The sequence below is a fragment of the Crinia signifera genome, chromosome 1 (genome assembly GCF_055691185.1).
Source record: "Crinia signifera chromosome 1, ASM5569118v1, whole genome shotgun sequence".
Taxonomy (NCBI): domain Eukaryota; kingdom Metazoa; phylum Chordata; class Amphibia; order Anura; family Myobatrachidae; genus Crinia; species Crinia signifera.
The window spans coordinates 335013459-335024769 of NC_139217.1; the positions used below are offsets into that span (position 1 = coordinate 335013459).

Consider the following 11311-nt stretch of genomic DNA (forward strand, 5'->3'; position numbering starts at 1 on the left):
GCACTGCCAAATTTGCCATTGGCGCCCTGTGCTCTTCACAGATGAAAGAAGGTTCACACTGAGCACGTGACAGACATGACAGAGTCTGGAGACGCCAAGGAGAACGTTCTGCTGCCTGCAACAACCTCCAGCATGACCGGTTTGGCAGTGGGTCAGTAATGGTGTGGGGTGGCATTTCTTTGGGGGGCCGCACAGCCCTCCATGTGCTCACCAGAGGTAGCCTGACTGCCATTATGTACCGAGATGAGATCCTCAGACCTCTTGTGAGACCATATGCTGGTTCGGTTGGCCCTGGGTTCCTCCTAATGCATTACAATGCTAGACCTCATGTGGCTGGAGGTGTGTCAGCAGTTCCTGCAAGACGAAGGCATTGATGCTATGGATTGGCCCGCCCGTTCCCCAGACCTGAATCCAATTGAGCACATCTGGAACATCATGTCTCGCTCCATCCACCAACTGTCCAGGAGTTGGTGGATGCTTTAGTCCAGGTCTGGGAGGAGATCCCTCAGGAGGCCATCCTCCACCACATCAGGAGCATGCCCAGGCATTGTAGGGAGGTCATACAGGCACGTGGAGTCCACACACACTACTGAGCCTCATTTTGACTTATTTTAAGGGCATTACATCAGTTGGATCAGCCTGTAGTGTGTTTTTCCACTTTAATTTTGAGTGAGACGCCAAATCCAGACCTCCATGGGTTAATAAATTTGATTTCCATTGATAATTTTTGTGTGATTTTGTTGTCAGCACATTCAACTATGTAAATAATAAAGTATTTAATAAGAATATTTCATTCATTCAGATCTAGGATGTGTTATGCTAGTGTTCCCTTTTATTTTTTTGAGCAGTGTATATCTCCAGACGTGCGGACCGACACTCACCACAGCAAGGGTAAATGGCTGCGTGCCTCTGCGATAAATTGATAGAAGTGTATGGTGACCTCAATCCCCTCTGGAATATGGAAACAAGCGCAGCACTGCAGTTCTTTTGCAAGAAGTTTTATTACCCTCAAGGTAATAAAACTTCTTGCAAAAGAACTGCAGTGCCGTGCTGGTTTCCATATTCCTGAGGGGATGAGATAGATAGATAGATAGATAGATAGATATAGAATATATCTGGCTGTAGGATTGTAAAGCTGACTGATTAATCCTTTGATGTAGTCATGATTAAGGCCACGTTCTGTGTCCAAAACGTCGACCTGACTTCTGTGTGACTGTTTCTCTTGGTTTATGGATTAAACATCCTGCTTGATTAATGATAAAACCCTGGTGATTGCCATTCCTGCCATTTCTGCTTTTGTATTGGTGTATATGTGGCTCCAACGTGGGACTACTGATGTGCAACTCCAGGCCTATTCCTGGTACACAGTTACTTGTGGGCTTTTTTGTTTGCTTTGCTCCCAACTCAGAATCCGCCTATATATATGTCTGTCGGCTGCACACTGCATGCACGTAAGATGTGTTTATGGAAACCGTGCATGAACGAGTATCACTGATAGTAGAAAACTGGTTAAAACTTCTGTTACTGTCATTTTGACATATATAATAGCAGTTCCTCATTTAGTCAGGCATTGTACATTGCCAGTTCACCATTGCCCTTCTGACAGTATTACTTTTTATTATAGTGTGCCAACATGTGGAGAATCATGGTAGATTCAGATTGCATACAATTTCCTGAAACTTAAGGGAAAGAGTGCCCTGCCCACATAATCTTAGTCAATGAAGGTTGTAAACAACAATTACATATAATTATCAGTATTCATATTCTCTCTCTCTCTCTCTCTCTCTCTCTCTCTCTCTCTCTCTCTCTCTCTCTCTCTCTCTCTCTCTCTCTCTCTCTCTCTCTCTCTCTCTCTCTCTCTCTCTCTCTCTCTCGTGCCAATCTTGCCTTTCTTGATATAATCTTGTGGTGCACTGTATACTTGGTGGCTATTTTATTTTTATTTTTTTGGGTTCCCTTTCTATGTTTAATTATGCAAAAATCAGTAAAAATTCTTGAATAAAAAAAAAAAAAGTGGAATAAGGTTACCACCACACTTGCCATTCCTGCAAATGGGGTACAAACTGCATTCGCCATTGTCTACACGCACCATAATAAACTCGCCTTAATATGCAAATAATCAAATAAATAATGGGGTTTTAGTTCATGAATTGATCACTGCATTTAAGCTTGCAGCCCATCGCCAAGGAACCCCATTTCACTGCAAGTCCTACTCTAACAACTGTAATTGTAGTACTTGCAGTGAAATTAGGTCCCTTGGCGATTTTGGTATGGATCATTGGATAGACAGCAACTGGGTCGACATGGGGAAGGTCGGCAGTCAAAAGGTCAACATGGGGTTTTTCATGTCTTTATTTGTCCCAAATGTCAACACAGTCCACATGGACACTGAAATTATAGTGAGTGTTGAGCCCCCTGTATCTGTAGATATCTTATCGATCGATAGATAAAAAAAAAATGTGTGTGTTATTAATGGGGAAGTTCCTGTTGAAGCTACTCTATAAGGGTAAGTACCGTGTCGGAGCTGTGTTTACTATGTTAAAGGGGTATAAGAAGCAAAAACACATGAGAGCCCTGGTCATGAGAGCTTACATTCTAAAGGGGAGGGACAAATAGGCAGGGTAACACAGATGAGGTAGTCAATGAGCATGGAACAGAGGGTTGGGATTTTATTTGGCTGGGTTTAGTTAAAAAGTGGGTTAAAGAAAGTCTGTTAAGTTTTTTGGAGAGGTGGGGAGGCTGAGGGAGAGAAATCCAGAGAAAGGGAGTAACATCCTCTTCGATATAGGAGTGAGAGGAAATAATCAGTAGGCTGGGGAGCTGTTGTACATTAACGGTGTAAAGAGGATGGGTTGTAATATAAAGGGAGATAGTCAGAAATATAAATGGGAGACAAGTGGGTGAGTGCTTTTGTGAATTGAATTCTGAAAGGGAAGCCAATGAAGGGTTTGTAGGAAAGGGGAGGTGGATGTAGTGCGTTTGAAATGAAAACCGCAGGTTTGTGAGAATGTGTGGCTTGAAGTAGAGGGAGGAGTCGAGTATTACTCCAAGATAGCACATTTTGGGGCTAAAGGAAATAGTACTGCCATCCATAGATAATTAGATCCTCGATTGTGCGGGAGGGTGGTAAGATGATCAACTCAGTGTTAGACATGTTAAGTTTTAGAAACCACTGGGACATCAAGGAAGAGATAGCAGAGACATTTAAGGGGGGTATTCAATCTTCGGGTCACGGCAGACGAGCTTGCGCGCCCGCCGTGACCCAGTCCTGTTCTCGGTCAGCTCGACCGAGAACATGCAGGCGGGATTCAATGTCCCGCCTGCAGCGGGACGACAAGGGGGCTAGAGCTGTTGGGCTCCTTCTGCCAGGAAACCCTGTTCAATGCTGTCGGGAAAGACAGCATTGAATAGGGCCCGTCGAGCATCTCCCCCACGGGAGATGCTCGACGGAGATTGCATACCCCCCTTAGTGAGGAGGGTTCTTGATTTTGATTTCAGAGCTAAAAAACAGGATATTTGGTCTTACTTCAGCAAAATCGGACAAAAAAAACCCCACAAAGTTTTTTAGAGGTTACTGTACAACTGCTATTCTGGTAAACAAAGGTATTCCACACATTTGTGTGTTTTTGGCTTGTGAACAGTTGATTTTACTGTATATGAGGTGCAATCGATTGCAATGGAACACTCCTGTTACTTTTTATTTTTTATTCCCGCTTAGTTATTTTATTTGTTACTTGCTGTCATTTCCTTTACTTTATCCTGAATGTTAAACATACTATACTGTAATATATCATTTACAGGAAGCGATTCAGTTGGATGGAAGGATCTTGTTTTCACTGCTACGTAAAGTGTCTCCAGTAGCCTACAAGCATCTGAGCAAGCAGAAGATTGACCCCATCTTGTACATGACTGAGTGGTTCATGTGTGCGTTTTCACGGACTCTTCCCTGGAGCTCTGTCTTGCGAGTGTGGGACATGTTCTTCTGTGAAGGTAACTTTTTTCTTTCAGTTTGATTCAAATGTCAGTATTATGGTGTGTACAGACGGTCGGCATGCCGTGCGATGCAAGTCCCGATACAATCTGATCGCATCGGGACTCACATCGCACGGCATGAAGGAGAGAAGAGAGGACAGTACCGATACCTGTCACCATCCTCACGCCGCTGTAGGTGCCGGGCAGGGGCACAGATGGCAGGGTGCTGCGACTCACACCCTGGGCCGCAGCACAGCAACAGCTTCCCCCGCCGCCCCCCTCCCCTATACGGCGGACTTCCGGGTGACTGCGCATCAGTCCTGCAGCCCCAGGAGAAGCCTCTCTGGCCGCCGGAGCTATGTAAGTATGTAAGGCACAAAGACTATATAGTGCAGATCTGCACTATATAGTCTTGCCTGCCCTCACTATGTCGCTGCTGATTTGCGCTCACACGGGAGCGCGCGCAGCGCATCAGGCTCACAAGCCCTAAAAAGTATACAATCGGCATGCTCTATGGCTTTCGATATTCACTATATCGGCAACATCGGAAGCCATATCGCACCCTGTGTACACACCATTAACCAGATAACAGGTTTAATGTAGTGAGGTAAAGCCTCTATTTAGACACCTCTTTCAGACCTTTATCAAACTTTATTATTATAAAAAATGAAATAACAGTGTAGAGATTATTGCAGAGCAAGAAATATTGTGGAAGAATATTGAAAAAGTCTCCACCTTAGTGTCCATCAAGGCATAACAATTAGCAATAATATAAATAAACTTTGTAACCATCCAGGTCAGACTATAATGCAGTAAGAAAATAATTTATACAAGGAGGCAGCAGGAGCACCAGTAGAGCAAAAGAGCACAGTGAGTCAGCAGAAGGTTACAAGGGCACACCTTGTAGACTGCCAAAGAGGCCATATTTGGTCAGACTTGGAAGGATATATTTTTTGTTTTGTTTTTCATAAGTCCCATGGCAACAGGAGAATTAACTCTGCCAATTTAACAGGCAGAAGTGGGAGTCTGAGTGGCCATCCAGCTTCTAACAATACATACCTTGGTTAGTGTAAAATTATAGTAACATAGGTTAGTAAATAGCAGTTCAACGTATCAAAGACCAAGTTCAAACAGACATGTTTTGGAGTAGACAAAGACATCTGAATCCCAGAACCAGACACGTAGACCAGGACCTGGGACCAGAGAGAGACAGTGAAAAAGAACACAGAAGTTGCCAGAAGCTGCTGATGCACCACATTTAGGTCCTATAGTGGAAGCCTGGTGAAAGCTGTAATTTGCCAGGCCATATGGAAGAGCCAAGGACGATGTAGCATTATTTATCCAAGCGAGGACCAAAGTCCGCCTTCTGTTGAAGCTCTAAGAACTATAACCCTCCCAATATCTTAGCTGAAAGGAAAGCAAGGTATGTGCAGGAGGGGAAGGTGTGAAGCAAAGGTGATTATAGACGGAGCCGTTCTGATCTGAGCGGCTCCCATCATGCAGTCCGCCAACCCATGCTATTGCCAGCCGGCCCGCCCTCCACCAGATACTGATATCTAGCTCGCTGGTGGCAATGGAGAGAATGGCCCCATCTGTATGTGACAAGCCCTTTCTAACGTGAAAGTTTTTATTGTGACTTTTTTAAAGTATTTATATTCCGGCAGCAATCAAGTAGACAATATTTAGGAAAAGGAAGTGGAAGTAAATGTGCACACCTCTACCGAAAACTTTTTGTGGCAGAATCTTTTGCTTTTTATTATTGCATCTGGTATTTCTAAATACATCTATTACTAGCTTTGCACACCTGGACTTTGCAATCCTGTCCCACTCATCACTGCAAAAAAGTTCAAGGTCCTTCCAAGTTACCAGGGGATTCCCCTTTTTTTTATGTCACGCATGCATGAGAACCCTTACAAACAACATTAGGGATTTGAACTGTTTTCCTCACACTGCAATCCGCTCTTCTTGTTTTGGGCAGTCCCGCCATACATGACCAGGCTGGCCGCATTCAAAGCACACATTGGGAGGTGGTGTCTTTGTTTTCACCACTGGAATCTGGGCTTTGGTATTGGCACAAATTCTGGCCTAGCTTTAGCTCGCAGGATGATTTACAGCCAGCCAGCATTTGTAGGCAGGGGTTTTCTGGGATTGCCATTGAAAATCACAGACAGGTCTGGCCATTGGGAGGGATGCTGATGTCATCATCAACTGCAAAGCCATTTACACCTGTGCAAGGGCAGGCATTTGACTCTGGCGGGGAGGGCTATAACTGATCGATGGGCTGCAAAAAAATTCTTAGATGGTTGTAATCTTGATGAACTTTCCACTGAAAAGGAGTATTAATGTTATCTGTGGTTTATGGTTACATTATTTTTTTGTGATTGAGGGGATGAATCTGCAGATGGGGACTGGTGGACAATCTTTTACAGTGACTTGGAGAATTGTGGAGCAGTATTGGTTGATGGGTAATTGCTTGATGGGTAATGACTTGGTGAATGATACAGCAATCCTTAGTTGGTGGGGGTTTTTTAATTTTAAGTTCCCTCACATGAAAGCTATTTGGTATGCATCTATTAGAATATTGTCTACTCTACAAGTAACACTGAGAGTGCAATTCTGAGGGACTAGAATTGTTGGATGGGTGGTACTAGACATGGTTGTCTCAGTGAAGTGACCATTAAGCAGTAATGTTTACTTGTTTGAAAACTTGTATACATGTAAATGTAAGTTCCATCTCATTGAGGTATGCACTGGAGTAACAAAAATGACTCTTAAGTGGCAATTGTACACCACATATGATATGTAATAACATTGTGTAGAAAATCATTTGACAAGAGCTAAATACTGGTTTGTGTAGCATCCAAACCTGTTCTTGTGACTCAGGAGTGCTATACTGTGCTCCTCTCACCCACTTGGGAAGGATGAGCAGGGCATTCCTGGTGCCAGCCCAGAGTGTGAGGCTTTCGGTGTCCTTGTTAGATGGGCAAGATATAAATGCTGCAAGGAGCAGTTACTCATTACAGGGTGTGTGAGTAGTGTGGCCTGCCCGTACTTGTCTTCTCATGACTTGTGAGGAGCGAGATACTGCTTTGGTTAGCTGTTATGTTAGCCTGTCCTATCTTACCTTTTGTTTGTCATTAAGAAGTTCTTTGCTATATACCTGGAGCTGTGATACATAATGCACATTACAATGTTACTGATTAGAAATTCTTGCCATGGGGATTAATGATCCATGTGACCTTTCAGTTTCCACCTGCTATTTATGTGGTTTATCTGCAGGGGTATGGATCATTAGGTCTACAAAAAGATGGCCGACAAGCATTGGGTCGACATGGGTCTAGGGCGACAGGTCATTAAGTTGACATGGGCAAGGTTGATATGGGGTGTTTCCCTGTTTTTTTTTACCCGAATGTTGGCACAGTCGACATGGACACTGGAATGTAGCACTGCGTCGGTTTACTGCGCTTGGCATGCTTCGGGCACACTATTTTATTCTCCCACCACGCCCTAGTGGATGGTAGGGCATGAAATACCTCCTGTCGGCTCAAAAAGCAGTGAAATCCCCATGTCGACCTTTTGACTGTTGACCTTGCTCATGTCGACATTATGTTGTCGACCCAATGCTTGTCGGCCTGATGACTGTATACCGTCTGCAGTGAATGGTGGCAATATCTTTATGAAGTTACCTGGATACATCATTTTTCTTTTGACTATATCTACATGGCTTGCTTGTTATATTGGGGTAATACTGGTATATAATAGTCAAAATCATGGCAGTAATTTATTAGAAGTAACAAACTTTCAAAAACAATGTATATGATTCTTACTGTATGTGCAATGTATTTTATATTTGTATGAATAGCCTATTTTGAAATATTGTTTGTCTTGAACAATGCTTACTTTATTTCTGTTTTCTCCCTTTGTAATTTGATTGCTGCAGGTGTGAAGATTGTCTTCCGGGTAGCACTTGTTCTTCTGAAGTATTCACTTGGTTCCTCTGAAAAGCTCAAATCTTGTCAGGGCCAATATGAGACTATGGAGAGTCTTAGGGCGATTGACCCAAAATACATGCATGAAAGTTTCCTTATACCAGAGGTGAGCATAGAATGCAGTATGGGCTATTTATGTGTCCAGTAATTGCAGCTCATGAAATGAGAAAGTATTAGCATGAAGAGAAGTGATGCTTTTTAATAAGTCTTTGTAATGGGCTGAATTTTGGGAAGTGTGGACTTCCAAAAAGAGTAGGTAACCCTACTGCATCCCACCCACGCCCAAGTGAAATAGGCAAGATGGAGAGCATAAAGATCTGAGGGGATGGGTGGGGCCAATATAAGAAGCGTGAGAATGGCATCATTTTGGCGGGGCTTAATCACAAGAACTGATCAGATGCCTATTCAAACCAACCACACTCCCAGAGGAGAAAAAATAAATGTAGGCAAAGTATTTATTTTTATTGTATGTGGCTAATCTACTGTAACTATAGCATTATCTAGCTGAAGCGCTATCCTGGGGCTCTGTGGTAGGTCCTCTTGAATGGGTTGCTATTAGGAAACTAGAAAGCCCGCTCGAAGCTAGTGCTTCGAAAGCTAGTCTGCTACCTTGTGCATGTGTGAGAGAAAGAGATGTAGTTTTACTCGCTGCTGACAGATGGCAATGTTTCAGAGCCACATAGACACTAGACCAGTGTTGGCTAACCTTGACACTCCAGCTGTTGTTGAACTACACATCCCAGCATGCCCTGCATCAGTTTTAACATTGCCAAAACCTTACCTTGCGCACCTTGTTGCAACTATTTTCGCTAGCTGTATATGTTCCTGTTCATTGATGGTTGTGCTTAGTATTATTTCCTATTTTAAGTTTATGAATTAACAATTTTTTATTTTGCTTGGTACTTAGTTTAATGGTTTGTTTTTTTGTTTTTTTCCGAGAGATTGTGGAGTTGACAATTACAGAGCGGGATGTGGAACGTGAACACATAATACAACTAAAGAAGTGGAAGGAAGAATATGGAGAACTTCAGTGCAAATCACCGTTGCGCATGCATGGGGCAAAAGCCATCAGAGATGCTGAGCCATTGGCCCATAAACCTCTTAAGCACTCTCCTTCAATCATCCTTCCATCTACTATGAGCTCTGGGAAGAAGATGACAAAGGAGCAGAAACAGGAAGAGAAAGAGCAAGAAAAGCAGAGGGCTAAGGAGATGAAGGAGCGAGAAAAGATGGAGAAGGAGAAAAAGAGGCTTGAAAAGAAGAAGAGTAAAGGCAAAGGTGACCAATCTAATGGGGCTGTGAAAGAGGAAAATGGTGATGGAGGGACCCAAGATCTCCGGCAGGAACCGGTACAGCCTTTGTTGGCCAAAGTAACCCAAAAGGACTCTCTAAATGTGCACCAGTCCAGTGAGAGCTTGTGCTCCAAAGAGAGTGAAGACACCTATTTATAAGTTCCACTTGGAGAAATGGTTACCCCAAATCCCACTCATCAATTTACTATAACCTTAGTACTAGAGATGCTCCAAAGACAGAAACATCTCTTGTAATTGCTGCAACACAGATGTATTGGGTACAACGAAGAAGAGACCATTCAGAATCCAGCCTTATTAACCAGACGGATAATGTCATGAATTTTTGTGATTTGTCTCCAAGTTTTCATCTTTGTACTTACAGAAGTCACCATTGCTCAGAGATCACAAAACATCCATTATGTGTTCCTGTCTGGGAATCTTTGCTGGTAACAGACTGGACCAGTTAGAAATACCATCCAGTATAGGCTGCAAGGGATCCTTTCTGTATTGTGACTCAAGTCGATGTAAGAGCATGGAGTATGCTCCAAGTGCTATGTTCCATTCCAGATGTTTTGCTGCTGAAAGCAGAATGTCTTCTACTATGCACAACAAGTTCATTGTTTCCTATGTACATGGGACCAACCAGAGAATTGCAACTGACAGACACTCTTCCTCTACTCCACAGAAACTCTTTGTATCAATAAATGGATTTAAGGAGTATGAATTTTGTTATATAGCTCAACACAATGGAGTGTCTATTTAGTTTCTTCTCTGTCTTATTAGATCCTGTACAAGAAGAGAGAAATTGATGTTCTCGGGTCACTGCAAGAGGTTCTGGGAATGAACTCTATGCCATTACCTGAACGACCAACACTATCCCTCCCCCTGATGCTACAGGAGGGGCTTGTATTACACAGTGTATTATAAAGTTACACTAAACACAGCCAAGCAGGAATATTTATTTATATTATCTGTTGCAAAAAAAGTTACAAAAATAAAGATGCTTGCCAATATTTAGATTACAATGAAATGACAGTGTTCTTTTTCCTGTATCTATACAGCTCCTTCTGTATGTGAAAAACAACTTGTGTTTAGAACCATTTGGCTACGAGAACTTTCCTAAAAACAAGTATTGTGTACAATAATATACCTGTAGGCGTGCCATTTCTGTTTCCACTACCAGATGTACCACAGTCACATTTGTGTACATTATACAACGTGTGACTAGTTTTTGTTTGTTGGAGCAGTACAGGAAGCATAGATTGGAATCCTGTCAGGACTAACCTGTTTCAGGAGTTTGTCTTCTGAGTTAACTACATAATAGGGTGGATATTCCATGTGTGATAATAAAGCCACAATGCTGTTGTAAGTTGGGGTATTTGCCTTTACTTCTTGATGTCTTGGGGGTATTTTACTCGTTCCCTAAAAGTACATTTTGGACAAATATATTTTTAAATGAGCCATATATGCATTTTAATGGTACTGTGGTTCTTCCTTCCACAGGGTTAATTTTGGACATGCTCCTACCGCAGGAAACAGTGTATCTGTCTGATAACACCAGCTGCTTTCTGTTGTATAATACATGCCCGAAACCTAATTGTTGCTTTTCAGTGGGAAATGCTGGCCATACATCTACGGATCGATTGTCAGATTGGGCTGGTTGGAACAAAGACCTGGTAATGGATGAGAGCAGATGACGGTTGACCGTTTGCTTTGAAATGCTGGAAAACTGCCAAAAGCTGTCATTCAGATATTACCAGGTTTTTGTTCCAACCAGCCCAATCTGAAAATCGATTTGTAGATGTATGGCCAGCCTTAGACTGCAAGGCCAGGCCACATACAGGCGGGTAAAATATCCGTTATAAAAACTATATTGCTTTTTATATACAACCTTTTCAGCAGAATGAGTTTCCTTTATGACTACACACTGAGCGATATATCGGTCGTCCAATCGAACAAAATATTGCAAGCCCATCAGCTGATGTGTACCTGCGATATGTCTGTGAACAAAGACATTCAGGCATACTGCCTCAGCCCTATAGTACAGCCGATGACCTA

General features: G+C 42.7%; 1 protein-coding gene across 1 annotated transcript in view; it reads left to right on the plus strand.

Moving 5' to 3' along the window:
• Positions 1–10622, plus strand: part of TBC1D10A (TBC1 domain family member 10A) — a 42313-nt gene extending 31691 nt beyond the window's left edge. Inside the window, exons 7-9 of the mRNA XM_083145319.1 lie at positions 3801–3990; positions 7913–8067; positions 8903–10622. Coding sequence (XP_083001445.1) covers positions 3801–3990; positions 7913–8067; positions 8903–9412 — 855 coding nt within the window. The 3' untranslated portion in view covers positions 9413–10622. The remainder of the gene's footprint in view (positions 1–3800; positions 3991–7912; positions 8068–8902) is intronic.
• The last annotated feature ends 689 nt before the right edge of the window (positions 10623–11311 follow it).